The sequence below is a fragment of the Camellia sinensis genome, chromosome 4 (genome assembly GCF_055761805.1).
Source record: "Camellia sinensis isolate YWXY chromosome 4, ASM5576180v1, whole genome shotgun sequence".
Classification (NCBI taxonomy): Eukaryota; Viridiplantae; Streptophyta; class Magnoliopsida; order Ericales; family Theaceae; genus Camellia; species Camellia sinensis.
In genome coordinates, this window is record NC_138964.1 from 49524966 (window position 1) to 49545539 (window position 20574).

At 34.2% G+C, this 20574-nt stretch overlaps 1 protein-coding gene across 1 annotated transcript; it reads left to right on the plus strand.

Moving 5' to 3' along the window:
* The first annotated feature begins 16510 nt into the window (after nucleotides 1-16510).
* Nucleotides 16511-17683, plus strand: LOC145823740 (L10-interacting MYB domain-containing protein-like). The gene is made up of 2 exons (XM_082923262.1): nucleotides 16511-16921; nucleotides 17054-17683. Exons 1-2 carry the CDS (start codon nucleotides 16511-16513, stop codon nucleotides 17681-17683), a joined length of 1041 nt encoding a protein of 346 aa, XP_082779388.1.
* Nucleotides 17684-20574: the final 2891 nt, after the last annotated feature.

Here is a 20574-nt window from a genome sequence, read left to right on the forward strand (position 1 = left end):
ATCGTTTTGCGTGAACAAGGTGGAACCTTAGCTGCTATTTCTGCTCAACCAGCACTGATTGAGGAAATTAAAGAGAAACAGCAACTGGATGACTTTTTGAAAATGGTCGTAGATGAACGAGAATCCAAACCGAGGCCGGATTTCAAATTTGAAAATAATGTGCTGAAATTCCAGAGAAGATTGTGTGTACTGAGTGATTCTGAACTGAAAAGAAGAATTCTGCAAGAGGGCCACAATTCGAAACTATCTATCCACCCAGGAAATACGAAAATGTATCAAGACTTGAAATTAAATTTCTGGTGGCCGGGAATGAAGAAAGAGATTGCTGATTTTTTGTCGAAGTGTCTTCATTGCCAACAAGTTAAGGCCGAACATCAACGACTCGCAGGTTTACTGTAACCCTTACCAATACCGGAGTGGAAATGGGAACATATCATTATGGATTTTATTATTGGTTTACCTCGCTCCAGTAAAGGTATGGATTTAATTTGGGTTATTGTTGATAGATTGACTAAATCTGCTCATTTCTTACCTGTCAAAATAATTTATAATGCGGATAAATTGGCTATACTCTACATTGATGAAATTGTTAGATTGCATGGAGTGCCTGTGTCCATTGTTTATGATAGGGACTCAAAGTTTACATCGAGATTTTGGAAAAGTCTACAGATAGCATTGGGAACTGAACTGAGACTGAGCAGTGCATACCATCCTCAAACAGATAGACAGTCAGAAAGGACCATCCAGACTCTGGAGGATTTACTGCGGATGTGTGTTTTTGATTTCCAGGGAAATTGGGAAAGTCATCTACCTTTGGCTAAATTTACCTACAATAACAGCTTTCATTCAAGCATTGGTATGGCGCCTTTCGAGGCTTTATATGGCAGGAAATGTCGATCTCCTATTTGCTGGGCAGAGGTTGGAGATGGGCCTTTGCTTGGGCCCGAGATTGTTCAAGAAACTACAGAAAAAGTGAAACTGATTCAACAGAGATTGAAAACCGCACAGAGCCGACAGAAAAGTTATGCGGATGTCCGAAGGCGAAACAGAGAATATGAAGTAGGTGATCACGTTTTTGTAAAAGTGACACCGATGAAGGGCCAGACTCGTTTTGGGGTTAAAGGCAAGTTAGCGCCGAGATATGTCGGACCGTATGAGATTATTGAGAAAATCAATCCGGTGGCGTATCAAGTAGCGCTTCCTCCTGAAATGGAGCATATGCATAACGTGTTCCATATTTCAATGTTAAGGGAATACCTTCGGGATCCCTTCCATGTGATTGAGCCTACCCGTGTAGTGCTAAGTGATGACTACACTTACGAAGAATGACCTATTCAGATTGTAAACCGACGGATCAAGAAGTTGAGGAACAAGGAGATTCCGTTAGTGAAAGTTGACTGGCAAAACCATGGTGGCGTGTATGCCACTTGGGAAAGGGAAGATGATATGATCAAGAGATATCCTGAATTGTTTCCACTGAATCCTGTTTTCTTCCAGAATGAAGGTATTGAGTTTGGAGGACCAAACTCTTTATAAGGAGGGGAGACTGTGACAACCCTCACTACTGTTTACTAATAATAACACTGACACTGATTAGTGCTAATCTATGATTAAGCATGTTAATTGACTGATTGACTGAATGTTCCGAATTGATTGACTGAATGTATTAGTTCAAATGCATATCTATCTGTTTGACTGTTATATTATCTGTTCATGTTTTATGTTTTAAACTGCAAATTGAAGGCCTTGTCGGCGGTCGAACCAGAAATTGATTAGTGTTTTGTGTTAATTAGAATTTATGTGATTTTATGGTATATTTAATTGAAATGTGATTTGGTATGATTAAATTAGATTAAATAATGATAAATTGCAAGAGTTGGACTTAATTGCCATTTTGCCACTTAGTGGACTTTCATGAGCCTTTTAGTTAATCTCTAGATGCTAGCATTACAACACTTCATCAGCCCATTTTTCCTTGAGGCAAATCGTAGGAGAGGGTGAGGGAGGAGAGTTTGCTTTCATCTAAGAGATTTACTTGGTGAACTTGAAGGAATTGAAGAGCATTTGCATAATTGAGCCTCTACATCTTGAATTCAAGACCTAAGGTAGGATAATTACCTTCTTATTTATGAATTCTAGTCTTATGTTGCATGGTCCATGTTAATTTTGAAGTCAAGAGCCAAAATATGGCTTAAATTGTTGAATTGAGTTGCAATTCATGCATGCATGCTCTTATATTGAGGTTTTGGAGTTGTTCTCATGGAATTTGTTACATGCATGTCCCTATCTTGATTTTAGATCATGAAATCATCTTGTTTTTGGAGGGAATTGGCTCATTGGAGCATGTATTAGAAGCTTTGAACTTATTAGAACACATGCATGTTATGTTTGATCATGTTCTTGAAGTTTTGTTTGAAAATGGGTTTAATTGACTCACCTTTGGGCCTTGATTTTACAAATTGAGCTTTGAATCATGTTATACTATGACTTTGCAAGTGTTTTCCAGAAATTAGCCAAAAGGATCGAATTTGATGCATTGGAATTGAGTTTTGATCTTGAGGTTCAAATCTGGAAATTCCAGATTTTGGACTCACGCTCGAGCGACGAGTTCTACGCTCGAGCGTAAGCCTTGTGTTCATGCAATCCGCTCTTGCGAGGAAATTGGAGCTCGAGCGTGAAATGCGTGTATCCAGTACTTTGCATGTGTTTACAGTCCGCTCGAGCGAGGGAATGCACGCTCGAGCGAGGACATGTGTCTTACGCTCGAGCGTGTATCAAGCGCCCGTTGAGCGTGATTTTTGTGCATCCAGTACTTTTACTGTAGCTTGCAATCTGCTCGAGCGACGGAAGTCACGCTCGAGCGGAGATCATCTGTCTGCATGTCCGCTCGAGCGTAGAAAGCCACGCTCGAGCGAGACCCCTGTTTTTTGAAAATTCTGAAAAGTGTTTTAAAGTGCATTTTTGCATCCTTATTCCATCATAGGCATTCCTAGGCCTAGTTTAAGGCATCTTCATGAGGATATTGATGTAGAACCACACCAAGGCAAATTAGGGATTAAGTTATTATTTCCCAACTGTGTAGCTTAGTGTGTGTTCGTTCTGTAACTGTGTAGGGTTGGCATCCGAAGACGCGTACTAGCTTATCTGTAGCCCAGAACTCTGTGAGTAACAATGTTGTAAAGATATGTTCAATTGAAATTATTTTCTGAACAATGACTGTACTGCTTTATGAAATGACACTGTTTACTGAATGAATGCTTGTCTTATTTGCGAACTGTACTCGTGGCATCCATAGCTAATTATTGTTACTGAACTGTTACTGCTACTGTTACATAGATATCTGTCGGTTCCCATGTTGGAACCACTACTGTTTACTGATGTGATGGCCATCATTGACTGCTTGGTCTATTAAGACCTACTATACTGTTTTGCTATTGGATGTACCACATATGACTATTATAGTTTCTGAATGACTGTTATGGCATGAATTATGAGCCACAAATGAATGACTGATATACTGATAAATGATTGTTTTCAATACTGAAAGGACATTCATTCTTAACCCCTTTACGCATATGTTATTCACTGGGCTTTAGCTCACTGCTCATATATATATGTAGGTGTACAGGAACCGGATCGAAGCTAGGAGCGTTGGGTGAAACTCCCTTTTTGTCAAAGCCAACCACCGTGCCTCGCTGAGAGGTTCCAAGTCCTTCAAGCTAGGGCTTTTGGGGTGTTTTAGATTTCTTCCTTTTTGTATCTGTTTTGTAACACTATATAGACCGAATGATATCTGTATCTGGAGTTTGTACATATTGTTTTTGTTCTGAATGTAAATATGTTATGAAAAGTCTTTTTGCATACAGACTGTCACAACTCATTGGACATTTTTTAATTACTGTTTTGGCTTCCGCCAGCCCCTGTACTCTGTATTACTGTTCTACTGTTAAGCAGGCCTTCGGTAATCTCGAATTATTGGCCAGTTACGGTGCTAAACCCATAGGGACGGGTTTGGGTCGTGACAAGTGTCCTAGGTGAAAGACCTGAAAACTTGTATATAAATAGGTGTCGATTCCTTCGGACAAAATATCCGTAAAATGGCAGGTTTGAAGTGTTTATGTGAGTTTTGCATTGTTGGAAAACCATTGAGTTGTAGTCTCATTTTGGTTGTTGAAAGATAATGAATTTAATTCATGAATTAAGTAGCATATATGAACTGGAAATGAATTGAAGGAAAATGGAATAAGATTGGTCTTAGTGGCATATGGATATGCAGGCCTAGTGGATGCTTCCGTATCGGTATTGTTTATGTACGTGGTATTTATACCTTTGTTAAACCTCATAAATTGTGTTAGATTATTTCTACTGGGCTGTTGGCTCACCCTATATAGAAATACCATTTTCAGGTGCAGGTGAGATGTTTCCTCCAAGGCAATAGCGTGGATGGACTTTCGGGAAGCAAGAGCTTCTTAATTATGCCTTATGTGTGTATGTTTGTTATTTGTAAAGCTAAGGGCTTAAGATGTAATGAGCGAGACTCAATTTGTGTAACCAAGCAATGACTTGGAAAGATGTAAGCCTTCATGGCATTTAACTGACTGTTAAACAGTGAACTCTGATATATGAAAGTATGTTGTTTCTCATATTTATTCCGCATATGAGTTGTCTTTATTGTATTATTTTGGGGCGTGACAATATGTTATTGACAAGGACGGATTTAGGGGGTGTCGAGGGCGGCCATAGCATCCTCAAAAGTTTGAAAAATCATATGTTATAGGGGTTTTTACTTATAAGTCATGTTGTGGGAACTTGTTTGGTGTGAGATCCTATGGAATTTCTTATGGACTCAGAAGTCCTATTTAAATAGAAATGTATTCTATGGGATCCTATTAGGTCTAAATCAATGTTAATATTGAACTATTGCACCCCTAATTTGTTCCCGTTTTCCACGTTGCATTGTGTGCTACCCATGCATGTATTAAGATTTGTGGCTGTCACATTTCAATACAAATAAAGTCCAATGTTCCACTTACACAATGTGTCCATACGAGTGCGACATTGGATAAACATCTAGTCGCTGATACATGTGTTAAGATTTGTGGCTATCACAATTTAATACAAATAAAGTCCAATGTTCCACTTCCACAATGTGTCCATACAGGTGTGACATTGGGTACATTGTTATGAACCCACTGTAGTTGACATCACGTACCGACCACGTCACACTCGTGTATAATGTAACCACACATTTACATTGGGCTAATTCGTATGGGATCCAAAATTGGTCAACAATCTAAGCGTTACATTGTTTCATTGTTCAAATGGCATCATTCGTGTAGATGGCATGTTTACATTATAAACATCTATTCGCTGATGCGAGCATTAAAATGTTTGGTCATCACATTCAATACTAGAGGATTCCAAAGTTTGGTTTACACAATGTGTCCATACATTTTACATTGGGAACCTTAGTTGACATCGCGTAACGATCATGTCACACTCGTATTTAATGTGATCACACATTTACATTGGCATATTTAGTATGGAACCACAAAATTGGTCAACAATCTGAGTACTACATTGTTTTGTTTCCCAATTGCCATTGTCCGTTTGGATGTCTCGTAGACATTGGAATCACTTATTTGTCGTTACGAGTGTTAAAATGTTTGGCAGTCATATTCTGACAATAGATGATTCCAATGTTTGACTTGCACAATGTGTCCATCCGAGTATGACATTAGGTTCATTGTTATGAACCCACCTTAGTTCACATCACGTAACGACCATGTCATACCCATATATAATGTAATCACACATTTACATTGAGCCAATTTGTATGGAATCAAAAATTGGTTAGCGATCTAAGTATTACATTATTTCGTTGTCCAATTGGCCGCGACCATGTAGATGTCATGTTTATATTATAAACATCTACTCGCCGATATGAGCGTTAAGATGTCAGGCCATCATATTTCAATACTAGATGACTCCAAGGGTAGCCTTACACAATGTGTCCATTGAGTTAAGTATTAAGAATCCACCTTAGTTGACATCACGTCACGATCATGTCACACCCATATTCAATGTCATTACGCATTTATATTAGGCTACTTAGCCTGGTTTATACTTTTGGTGTTAATGTGACAATGGTTTGATTTGTGGTAACGATTGATTCCCCTATAATATTGTAGCCTTATCAAGATATGATCACCCAAAATAATGCCAATTTTGAAATTCAAATCCCCAACCATATAGATGCGATGTCAATATATGGTATTATTATCAATTAGTTCCTTACATAGTAACACTGGGGGTAAATGAGTCCATAAGAAATACACAGGACTCATCGAAATATAAGATTTTTTTACAGGATTAGATGGAGTATAAGTAGTCTAAATAGGCCTTACGAATCAAAATTCCTATATTATATTAGAAAATTTTAAATATTTAAAAATTATAAGGACTTACACCCCCAAACTTACTTTCACACCTCAATAGTGATAATTCTAGATCCAACAATAATATGAAATGTGTGATTCTAGCCATAAATGACATTTTTATTTAACATTTTAATAAGAAAATAGAAAAAATTGTGTTTGCACCATTAGAGAAATAATGATAAAATTTTGCAACTGCATTATAGCTCATATTTTGTACAAATTACTATATTATAACTATGAGTTTCTGCTCTCTTTAGGAGATTTTCGGTGGGACTCCGGCAATGGCCCAATGACCTCCTTTAAATTTCTAAAATGTAGAGTGTAGATTTGGGTGTTTTATGTATGAAATAGGGGTTTTGAGTGTTTTTCTCCCGATTTTAGTATAGATTTTTAAATTTTTGACACCCACAATGGTTCTCTCTTCTCTCAAGCATTTTCCTATATCAGTGTGAGTATTCTTCCTCTTTAACTCTAACGTCTAGCAATGTTTGAAGTACAGCAGCGGCAGTGGCGACAGGAACGATGTCAACGACGGGTTTTGATGTGGATCTTACTTTCCAAACCACATTTATAAGAATATTGATGGTTCTCCTTTAATTGTAACCGGGTTTTTTTTTTGGCAAATTTGCATCTTCTTCTTCTTTTTCATTTTCTTTCTTTTTTCCCCCTTGTTTTGTTGTATGGTTATTTGTTTGACCCTTTATAGCGATCCTGGTTCTTTCTCCTTTGTTTGCTGTATCCGGACTTAGGTTCCGTGGAGTCGGTTGTTGTATATAATTGGTTGTCATCCTTTGATTCCTTATTTGTGAGTTATAGGATGTGTTGGGCATGTTTGTTTCAGGTTGGGTGTGTTTAGAAACCAATAGTTGATGCCCAGATTTTGGCCTTCACGCTCGAGCGAGGCTTTTGACGCTCGAGCGGGCCCTTTGTTGTTGCTTCTCCGCTCGAGCGGGTGTTTTGACGCTCAAGCGTGAATTTCCATCTCCCAGTATTTTTCTCTGCGGGTCTTCATACGCTCGAGTGAGAGTTTTGACGCTCGAGCGTGAGCCTTTGATTTTGTTCCTCCGCTCGAGCAGGGAGTTCGACGTTCGAGCGGGGACCATCGCCTGCAAAACTTCTGGAAGTGTGCATTTGGCGCTCGAGCGGCTCTTTTCACGCTCGAGCGTGAGTCTGTGTCTGACGCTCGAGCGGGGGTTTCCACGCTCGAGCGGGGCGATTTTTTATAACACTATGAGATTTCACTTTTTGGATCACTTTTTGATTTCCTTTCTCTCTCTTACTTTTTCAAAACCTCCATTGGAGAGCACCTCACTCTAAAACCTTACCTTCTCTCTAGGGATTGATCTAGTAAGAGTGATTTCCTCACCTTGGGCCTTTGTAAAAATTGTGTGGATCGTTGAGGGCTATCTTTTGATCCGAAAATCTTGGGATTTGGCGCACTTTGAGTTTCTTCATCTTCTTCCTTTGAGCTCCGAATTTGAGATAGGGATTCCTACTCATTCTTATGTGTTTTAACCTAAATGTTGAGCTATTTGTATAGATGGTTTGATTTGAGAAGTTAGGGTTTGAAATGTGTTATATTGAAAAGAGGGGTTTTGTCCTTTGACTCATATATGTATACTTTGGGTCTTAAAAAGAGATTATTGATGTTGTTGGTAATATTTGAGCCTTTGGGTCAATATTGAGGAAAAATGAAGAAAATATCATGTTTGGGTATATTTGGGTCATTAGTGTAATTAATGACCAATGTTATGGAAATATGAAATTGAGCTAGAAATAATGAAATTGGTTCAATATGAGGTAGAACGATGGGGTTGGATTTATTAATCACTCACCTTTGAAATTGTTGGTAATTTATCTGTTGAGGCATCTTTTATCTGGTTAGAAATAATTGCTTGGGCTATCGGTGGAGGATGGTCTTGATTGTTGTAGACAATGCATGACAATTAGGTGAACTAAAACTAATCAATAGGAAATGTCATCGAATATGACGGTTGGAATAATACATCAAATTTATGTATTGATTGATTATGTATATGATATGTGTTTATATACATTGTATTATGTGGGAGGAGATAGGGGATGTACTCCACGGTTTAGGGGAAGATAGGGAATAGACTCGTAAACCGGACATTGTTTGGGTGGAGATATGGGATATACTCTATCGATACAGCAAATTTGTGTATCTATTGAAGTATTGATATAGTAAATCTGTATATCATATACGAAGTGTGGAAGTGTTTTAATTGAGAATGATACAGCAATTATGTGTATCTAATGTGAAGCATGAAGTGTTTAATCTGAGTTGTTATCTCAATTGAAATGAAAGAATTATTGATATGAGTTGTGATCTCATTTAAAGTATATGGCCAGGTTCAGAGTCAGGATTATGAATTGAGAAAATTGGATAAGAAATGGAATATGAAATGAAACATGGACACATTTGTCATGTAATTAAAATGGATTATGAATTGATTTATGTGAGTTAAACATTTATTAAATGCTAATATTTTAGTTATTGCTCATATCATGTTTAACATATCTCTACTGGGCATTGGCTCACCCTATATGGGACATCATTTTCAGGTGCACGTAGTATGCCACCTCCAAGGACGTAGCTTGGAAGGCTTGAGGCTATTGGACTCTTTTGTTGTTTCATATTGTATTACATGTACATCAAGCCAATGACTTATTTTGTGTAGAGTTAGTACTCTCTTTTTGTAACCAAGTGTTGACTTGGAAAATTGTAAGCCTATAGGGTATTTACTTTTGTTGTCAATATGTAATACATTTTGTAAGAATACTCTGATGATTTTAATATGAGATCTCTTTTCTCTATCGTGAATGTATAATATCATGGGTTTATTTTGAGGGCGTTACACCCTTTAAGGTCTTGTTATTTTTTTTTTAATTGATTTGTATATTGTTTGTTTTTATTTTAATATAACTATTTTTCATATTCTCAAAAAACAAATTATGAGTCATGCTACTAGACACAACTCTTTTAGCATGTGTACACAAATGCTGTAGTTAAATTTTTTTTCAATCATAACAAAAATAATAATAAATCATAATCAAACATCACATAAAATATAATTAAAATAATAATCATAATATATTATAATTAAAATCACAATAAGTTATAACTAATTATAAATATCATAATTAAAATATATGATACACAACTCACCCCTATAGCTATAGCTGCATCAAATAAAAAAAATAAAAAACTATAGTTGCATTAGAGCTGCTCTATGTATTGAAAAAATATTTGGTCAAAGGGTGGGTGCTGAAAATTTAAGTTGTCTTGATCTTGGTATGAGGCAGATGAATATATATCTATATAATAAGGGAAGATGGTTTTTGAAAATGTATACAAAAATGTATATGTGTCAACATATGGACCATTAGATTGATTCAATCCAATGGCTGAAAATGTCTCACTCTCAGATGAATATATATATATTTATATCTTAAAAATGCTAAAAATTTTAAATATTTTATTAAAATTTCTACTAAATATTCACATACTGTAGGCTCCACTCATGTGAGTAATGTGTGATCCAAACTCATGTGAGTGTTTGGTTAAATATTTGATAAAATATTTTGTAACCCTAGCATTGTTCTATCTGGTAATGCTCCAAAATCATATTTAACAAAAAGAAAAAAAGAAAAAAAGAAGAGGTTCACATATATTGGACTAAATGGGTGAGTTTAAAATTCAAAAGTTTCTTTAATAATGGACTTGAAATGACTGAATTAGACCTGATGTTTGGTCAAACAGAATTTAAGATGACAAATATATTCGTAATGTGTTATACAAACTTTGTCTGGCCAAATCTTTGCTCACTTCTAGTATAAACAAAATATGAAAAATATTTGAGATTCTTAAAAATGTCTTAATTTAACAAACGATGACGTGACATGATAGGTGTACATTTAATTTATCATACCCTCAATTATATTGGGCTCAACATCTTTACCATGTATCTAAAATTTTGAGCACTTCCTAGATGACCAAGTGTTTGGAAATAACTTAACATGTCAAACGAACCCTTAACCTAAATTTTTTAAATTAACAAAATAAAAAATTATGCCATATAAAAAAAACTAATCAATATATCAAATTAAATATTTTTTAAATAATTTAGGAGGTCTATTTATATGATTTTATAGTTTAGGTAATCAAAATGATATTTTTTAATAAGTTAAAGGGTCTCCATGTAAATAACTCCTAAAAATAAGAATAAAGGTTGAGACCCTTTTAGTTTTGATTGGTCAACTTTTTTTTTTTTTTTTTTTTTTTTTCTTCTCACCCAATCCCCAACCTCCATGTGTGTGAGGGGATTGTGGGAGTGGGTATTTTAAGGGGTCTAAATCAATGCCCCAAAAATAAAAGTGAACAAACAAAATGGAAGTACTATTTTCCTCATCAATCCTTCCGTTGTAATATGCTTCCCATTACAGCAACTCTAACTTTCTTTTTTTTATTTATGTATTTCAATGTTATTTATTTTTTTTTTATTTTTTTTTTATTTATACACACAAACTGTTTAAAGAATCTCTTATCATTCTTCAAATATAGCTAATCTTGAAATTTTTTATTAAAATAATTATTGTAATAACTAATCCATTAAAGTGATTAAAATATGATAATATTAACTCTAATAACTAACAAATCTCAATTAAATGATGCCTTGGAGATGCTCTTATACCAAAAAAAAAAAAAAAAAGTAATATGCTTTGCCAATGTCTAAAATACCCTTCACCCTCATTACCTTCACCTTTGAACATCTCCAACAAACTCGTTATTTTTATTTTTTTAGCCAAAATAGTGATTTTGGCATCTTCAACAATCACAAAATTTCAACTCCATTAAACTAGTTACCAAGTTAACTATTTTAGCTTTGGGTAAATTATACTGACATCCCTTAAGGTTTTTATTTAATACATAATTCCCCATCACGTTTGAAAAATTATAGTCATCTTCATTAGATTTGTAATCTCATTACAAATTGCCCCTTAAATTGCTGATATCATGTCTTAAAATTTTCTAAATGACTATTTTGTCCTTTTTTCCCTACCATTTCTTCTTGCTACCATCATGACTATATTCTACAACTTTTCATCATTAAATTATACCTAAACATATTTTTATTGAATGATGATATAGAAATATAAATTTTATATAAAATTTTCAAACACAATGATATAGCTTAATCACATTTCACTTTAAAACAAAACACTCATAAACAAGATTTATATTTACAACAATATCATTATCATAATATTTTTATGATATTTTTTATATAAATTTTTATATACGAACAGAATTTTTCATTTTTATTTTCAGCATCATTTTTATTTTCACCATCATTTTTTTCTCGTCTATTCATCCATATTTATTATAATATTACCAAACACCTTCATTCACATTTATTACAGTATTACCAAACACTTTCATTCATATTTATTACAGTATTATTGAATTTTTATATTTTTGTATTTTTTTTTTGTATTTGGTGAATTTTAAAAAAAATTACAAAATATTATACTTCTTAAGTATATATGGATAAGGTGTAACTAAGAAATAAAAAAAGTACTTAAAATATTAAAAAAATTAGTAAAAATAAAAAAAACACGGAATTTTTTTTTTAATTTTTTGTGTGAGTTAAACCAAAGAAAATGATTGTTATATCTCTTGAAATGACATGAACAAAATATCAGTATTATTTTATTATTTTATATGTATAAAGACAAAGGAGCAAATATGTCATTTTAATTCGACAGGAGGGTAAGTGTAATTTTTTAATCGTGAGGGAGGATCTATATTAAACAGAAATCTCAGAAGGTGTCAATGTAATTACCTTTTAGTTTTTGTTATTTTGACTCAACAAATGTAGGGAGTAGTTTTAACTAGTCAAACATTAAAAAATTAATATTTTTATTTTTTTAAAATTACTTGTGTTGAGTTTATAAAAGAAAATTTAAAATAAAAATAATATCTGAATAATATTGACAAAAAAATTAATTGAAATATATATTGAAAAAATGTATAACTAAAATAGAAAAATTAACTTTTGAATTAAAATATAACAAAATTTAAATAATTTGATGGAGAAGCTTCAATACATTGTGCCTGTTTGGTGCAGCTTAAAAGTTGCTTATTTCAGCTTTCAGCTTAATTTAAGCTATTTTGATGTGTTTGGTTTAACTTATAGCTTATAACTTATACCTTTTTGGAAGTCAGAAATCAGCTTATTCTTTAAGTGGGGCGGGAGATGCTTAATTTATAAGTCAGAAATCAGCTTATGTTCATAGTTATAAGATATAAGCTGTTTAGGCAAAAGTTATAAGCACATTTTCACAGCTCTACCAAACAGACCCATTATGCCTCTGTTTGGGAAGCCAATCCCAGGCTAAAGTAGCCAAGTCACGACAAAAAAGGCTAATTCAGCCAAGTCACGACAAAACCGAATTGAGCGGGTGTTGGGCGAGGCTGTGTGGTGCGAATTTACCGAATTGCCCCGAGAGGCTAAAATTTGTCCATCTGCAAAACGCGGCTCACATTAGAGCTCATACACACCCATTGCAAAGCAGAGGAGAAGACGAACGGAGCTATTGGAGGCCGTCGGACCGACCTTGGCAGACGAAACCGCAACCAGAGATCGAAACCGCGGCGGCGAACAACAACCAACTCTCTCACACTCAAACCGATCTGCAGGTGATGATCTATGGCCTATCTGATTTGTTTTCTCTTCTTCTCATCTGCGTAGTTTATGTTCATAACAGCATCGGTTCATGGCCGATCTGTTGGCTCACGGTCGTTATTGGGTTGATTACACTAACATTATACACAGACCGGCCACCGATCTGTCTCATCCGTAAACCTCGTCTTTTAGATCTGTTGTTATGTTCGAAATCTGTTCGCATCCAACAAACTTGGGGCAGATTTGTATATATACATATATATATATATATATATAATATCTGATCTGATTCAAATAGTTGGTCTGATTTATAGAGCTTCAGAATCACAAATTTGGGCTATATGTATGAAGGCACCGTTGTTTAAACAATCAACGAAATGCAAAGCTGTTCTACAATTGGAATATCTGTTCGGTTATAGTTTCAAATGCAGATCCTTATTTATTTTTATTTTTTTTTTATAAATAAGAAATGCTGTTCCCATTTCTGAGTTGCTCAATTCCCATTTGTGCTTAACAGAAATTAAAAATTCCCATTTCTGAAATGCTCAATTCCCCTGATTGTTGCGTAATAGAAATGCTCAATTCCCATTTGTGAAATTTTTTTTAATTACATAAAAAAAATAATTCCAACTCTGGGTTACAAGTTACAGATATTAACAACAAATTGTCAAAATATATATAACTTGTAGTCCAAAAAGAAAAAAATTAAAAATTGTAATCAATTAAGCAATATATTAAAAATATATTACGAAGATATTAAAAAAATATATGTGAAATGTATATTAGAAATTTTGATTTACAAGGTAAAGACTGTAAAAATTTTATTACACATATATGTAAAAATTTAATTATGAAAAACTTTATCATCAATATATGAATAAATGTTTTCAAAAGAGCCAAAAAATATATTGAAAATATATTACAAATTAGATGTATTAATTTGCATATATTTTTTACTCAAGACGAAATGGTCAATTCTCAATTCAAGAAAATAAATTAATTACATAAAAAATATTTTCCAACTAAATTTGGGAAGGAAGGTAGATATATTATCTACAGATATTAACACCAAATTACAAAATATATTATATTTATATTAGAAATATATTAAACAAACAGTTTATTAAAAATACATTAGAGTTAAAAATGTATGCGTGTAAAACTTTTATTACACAGATATGACAAAATTTAATTATGAAAAACTATATCATAAATATATGCAGAAAATATTTTCAAAATTTGAAAAAAAAAAATATATTGAAAATATATTACAAATTAGATGTCTTAATTTGCATATATTTTTTACTCAGGACGAACTGCTCATTTCTCATTTCTAAAAAATAAATTAATTAGCACCATAAATATATTTTGAACTACATTTGGGAAGGAAGGTAGATATATGTACATATATTAACAACAAATTACAAAATATATGAAATTTATATTAGAAATATATAAAAATAACAGTTGACTAAAAATATATTACAAAAATGTTTGACAGATATTAATAATGTATTAATATTATATATTACAAATTTAGAGGTAAACAATAAAGAGTGTAAAAGTTTTATTAAACAGATATGACTACATTTAATTATGAAAAACTATATCATAAATATATTCCAAAAAGTTTTCTAAATAAAAAAATATATATATTGAAAATATATTACAGATTAGATGTATTAATTTGCGTTTATTTTTAACTCAACACGAAAGGGTCAATTCTCATTTCCTAAAAATAAATTAATTAGCACCATAACTATTTTCAAACTACATTTGGGAAGGAAGCTACATATATTATGTACATATATTACCAACAAATTACAAAATATATCAAATTTATATTAAAATTATATTAAAAAAATACTTTATTTTCAATATATCTTAAACAAATGTTAGACAGATATTACTAATGTATTAATATTATATATTACAAATTTAGAGGTAAACAATAAAGAGTGTAAAAGTTTTATTAAACAGATATGACTACATGTAATTATGAAAAACTATATCATAAATATATTCCAAAATGTTTTCTAAATAAAAAAAATATATATATTGAAAATATATTACAGATTAGATGTATTAATTTGCGTTTATTTTTAACTCAACACGAAATGGTCAATTCTCATTTCTAAAAAATAAATTAATTAGCACCATAACTATTTTCGAACTACATTTGGGAAGGAAGCTACATATATTATGTACATATATTACCAACAAATTACAAAATATATCAAATTTATATTAAAAATATATTAAAAAAATAGTTTATTTTCAATATATCTTAAACAAATGTTAGACAGATATTACTAATGTATTAATATTATATATTACAAATTTAGAGATAAACAATAAAGAGTGTAAAAGTTTTATTAAACAGATATGACTACATGTAAGTATGAAAAATTTTATAATAAATATATTCAAAAATGTAAATATAGTACAAATATATTCTCACCAATCCATTTTGCTGCCTATCATAAAAAATGTAGTACAAATATATTCTCACCAATCCATTTTGCTGCCTATCATAAAAAATATTATCAAAATATATTACAACATAGATTTATTAATTTGAGTACTCAATCGTGTTCATGTTCATTCATGTAAATTTACTTTATATTAAATCGTAGCATGGCGTCGTTCACCTCTACTGCAACTTCCAGTACATGGCCAGGACGAATGTGTGCCTGTGGATATGGCCCGTGTATTGTTAGGATTTCCAGGTCCACCAAGAATCCAGGGCGTTCCTACTTTGTATGTCCCCGCCCTGTAGTGAGTGACCCAATCTTTACCGGTCATAACTTAATGAACATTAACAACCCATGAAACTAATAGTTCCATACTTTTCACTCATCAGCCTTGTGTCAGTTGGATTGGTTGGTGTGAAGAACGAAGCCATGAGAACCAAGGCTATGCGTCACCCGGAGATGAAATTGCCATGCAATTGCGGGCTGATGTCATAGACATTTAACAATCCTTGCGTGTGCTTAAGACCATTGTGTATGTGCTCTGCATTGTCGTTGTTATTTTGTTGTGCCGTATGTAAGCACCGTTACCATGTTCTTAGTATGTACAAAGACGTTAGTATGTGTTGAATATGTTGTTAGTATGTTTGTAGTACGATGGTATTATGTTGTCGCATATGGGGGCCGTAATACTAACTATCATATTTTTGTCCACTACTAACTTCCATGGAACCTATGTACGTACGTAAAAAATGTTTTCAATGGGTATATGCAAATTTATCTTCAGCATCATATATCTCTGTTTGTTGTTTTTAATGTGTCATCTGTTGTGCATGTGTATATAACAACCAAATTTGTGATGGTATTCTTTTGTAACCGTACATTAGTAATGGCTTCCACACGTACTTCGCCTCGTAACCACTCGAAAAGCAAAGGCGTTGTCAGTGACAAGTCAACCAATCTTGAAGAGACACAAACTCAGTTAAGCCACAAGGCCTCATGGGACAGTAACTCAGTCCAAGTTTTCCTCCAGTTGATTGCAAATGAGATTAGTAAAGGAAATCGACCATTCTTAGTCCTCAGCCAGGCAGGGTACAAGTCGTTGTCAAGGAAATTTCAGAGAAAAACAGGAAAAAAACATGGACTTAAACAGTTGAAGAATAAGTACACGAGCTTGAAAAAAGAGTGGCAAGCGTGGACGAAGTTGATGGATTCAAGCAAGGGAGTGTCCGGGATAGGCTTTGACTATGACACCGGTTTGTTTCAGGCACCTGACGAGTGGTGGGACAAGATGGAATCAGTAAGTACATGTACAAACAAGTTTCATATTTCTCATTTACCAGTACATTTTTTACTTCTTCATTCAACTTCAATAAAATTTATTGATATGAAATATAACGTCAACCTCTTTTACACATGTACATGTCTACAGATCAACAAGGCGTGTGCGAAGTTCAGGAAGAAAACGTTGGAACACCGTGACTTGATGGAGACGGTTTTCATGGGGGCAGCAGCTACTGGGAAGCACCATTGGACCCCGGGAGAGAACCTTCCTGAAGCTGCTACAGACTTATCTGATTCAGTGCGTAGTTTGGGAGCCCAGCCATTTGCTGATCCGATACCCATAGGAGTACAGGACATGGATTCTGATTCTTCACTGGAGCATGTGTCGATTGAAAAGGCAAAACGGAGAAAGACGCCATTAACAAGTGTCTCAAAGTCGAAAAAGGCAACAAGTGGTGCGTCTGTTATTGCGGAGAGCATGAACAGAATGACAGATGTGGTGCGTTCGAAGAATCAGCAGGTCACGGTCAGGCACCTCACAGGCAACAAATCACTGTACACTATTTCCGAGTGCATGCATAAACTGAGCAGTATTCCATTCCTGATTGGTACGCCGTTATTCTACTTCGCCTCCACACTTATGGATAACGTTGATTACCGGGAGGTCATGATGTGCCAGCCTGATGACGACCACATCATTGGCTGGCTTACACAGAAGCAGCTCCAGTGTACTGCGTCGGGGCCATTTGCAAACCTGTTTGGGGGTCGCCGGATGTGATGCTACGGTCTTACGAGTGTTGAAGATGCATGTCTTTTTCTTCCTTTTTAAAACTTAGACTTATGGTACTGTTGGCTATGTACTAAAACAGGATGGTGGTGTGTGCATGTTTTGCATGCTGTCTTTTTTTTTTTTTTTTCTTCTTGCTAGCTACGGGCAGCAACAAGTTTTAGGTAAGTGCATGGGTTGACGGACCGGAAGCATGGTTGTGCTTCGTTTTTGGGAAATGAATGGGATGTTTACGTTTTAATATTTTGTGTCGCTACGTTTAAGACAGGGAATTACGTTTTAGATGCACGCTTCTGAATGCCTATATGTCGCAAGTTTTTTTGTTAGTTTTGTGGTTGTTACAACCATGGCCCCCCTGTAAAGCATAAGTTGAACAGCTTCTTTTTTTTTTTGCAATTCATATGATCATGCGTTCCAAAGGACATTGGTGACAGCATTGCTTTCATTAAAAACAATGTCGGCATTGTATAATTGCAAAATTCAATATAATTTAACTCAATGAATCACGTGCCAACTAATTGAAAGGCTGCCACTTTTGTAGGTTTTGCATCAACGAAGACGCGATGAATCCCTGGGATGGAAGCAACCATGATGAAATAATGGAAATGCTTAATCAAATGGCGGTCCAACTGCAACAAGAACAGAACTGCACATTTCTACAAGCATGCCAGTTGGCGACAGAATGGTACCAAAAACACATGCATAAAACGCCATATCGCACTTCTATACTAACCGGGAATACATGGATATGCGAACTATATGCGGGGCATATAGGTCACTTTGAGGAAAATGTTTGCATGCCGAAGGAAGTTTTTGCCACATTGTGTGAGACATTAGTAAATGATTTTGGGTTACAAGTCCCGTAACGTCCACATGGCTTAGCTGTTGAAGAAAGCGTTGCGATGTTTAACCATGTCTTGAAAGGGAAGCAAAATCGGGAAATCCAGGAACGGTTCCAACATTCTGGGGAGACTGTGTCGAGGGACGTGCATAACGTATTAAATTCCATGAAAGAGTTCACTGTTGTCCATTGCCGGCCCACATACAGTCAGCATCGTATACATCCATACGTGCGATCTAGACGGAAATACCTACCGTTCAAGGTACTTCAGCAAAACATGATTGACATATAGATCAAGACAATATATATGGTTTTTGTTATTAACTGCACGTGACAAATTTGAAACACTTGTTACAAAGTTACGAAACAAAACATATGATCCATGTTTACAGGACTGCATTGGCGCAATAGACGGAACACATGTCAGTGCATGGGTTACGGGGCCAGATGCGACAACATATTTCGGTAGGAAATACTGTCACACAGAAAATATAATGGCCGTTGTCGATTTTGACATGTGTTTCATAGTCATTTCTTGCGGATGGGAAGGAAGTATGCATGATAGTCGCATATTCAACGAGATACTAACAAATGACAATGTCCCCTTCCCACATCCTGACGAAGGTAACACATGGTCATGTTATTAGATTTGTTAACAAATACTTATTTCCTGACAAAGCGTTATATGAAAATGACGCAGAATGTTTGTTTTGGTGTCATACATTGTCGTCATGTCTGCTTGCAAATATTATCTTGTCGATTCTGGCTATGCAAACCGGATTGGTTACTTAGCACCATTCAAAGGCCACCGTTACCACCAACAAGAATTTCGGCGTATTGCACGGAACGCGATGGCAAACACGCCAAGGGAATTATTTAACAAAGTCCACTCGTCCTTACGCAGTGTCGTGGAACGCACTTTCGGTGCCTGGAACAATCGATGGGGGTTTATTCGAGACATGCCTCGGTATGACTTTGCAAATGTGCAAGTTCAGTTAGTAGGTGCGTCAATGGCATTACATAATTATATACGGCGAAACACAGGTAACCCAACAATTGTTCAGCCAATCTGTGACGAGGAAGAGGCTATGACAATAGTAAATGCCATACCAGAAGTTGAACATGACGATGATGGTTTAATGGTTGGAGATGAGGACCCCCATATGGCATTGGTCCGCCTTCACATACGCGACAAATTATGTTACATGCGTAATAACGGAATGTTAGGAAATATATAGTAGTCGAAATAATTTTCGTATGGTTGTCACGTAATGACACACGTGGAACAAACTGTATTCAAATATATTATCATGTACAATATGTATGAGTTGCCACGGGAATGTAACCCCCTTCCAGTTGCTGACGTGCCTAACTTTAAAAAACAACAATCCATACGAATTTTGCTTTTGGAGAAACAAAAAAATGTGAAACAAATAAAAACAAATGAAAAAGAAAACTAATACACAAATTGTCATGTGCGACGTAAATTACAAATAAGTGAAACACATAAATATATTAAAAAAAAGTTATTGTATACCAATTAAACAAAACAAGACATAGTTAAAAATAAAAATTGAAGACAAAAAAAAAACATAGTTATAGTAAAAAAAAAAAAAAAATTAAAAAGACAAAAACATAAATTCCCAAATAAAAATCGAAAAATTTAAGCACAAAACCCCAAATCGAAACCCAAAACGAAAAAAAGTAACAGGAAAAAAATTAAGCAAAATATGAAAAATCCAAGCGCAAAATAAAAAACATTTCAAACAAAAAAAAAAATTAACGCAAAATCCGCCAAACTCAAAAAAAAAAAAAAAAAAAAATAAAAAATTTGGGAGATCGAAACACAACATAAAAAAATTGTCAACAAAAAAACATAAAGCAAAAAATGCCAAAGCGAAACCCCCCCGAAAAAAAACAAATAAAAGGCAAAATCGAAACCCCAACATAAAAAAATTAAGATAAAAAAGAAGAACCAAAATATGACAAATTCAAACCCAAAATAAAAAAAAATAAAAAATAAACAAATTAAGCAAAAGTC

Bases quoted from the DNA above. Each gene is read 5' to 3' on its own strand.
- LOC145823740 (XM_082923262.1), top strand. From the start codon at position 16,511: ATGGCTTCCACACGTACTTCGCCTCGTAACCACTCGAAAAGCAAAGGC. The intron at 16,922-17,053 runs GTAAGTACATGT...ACATGTCTACAG, and splicing joins GGTGGGACAAGATGGAATCA to ATCAACAAGGCGTGTGCGAA.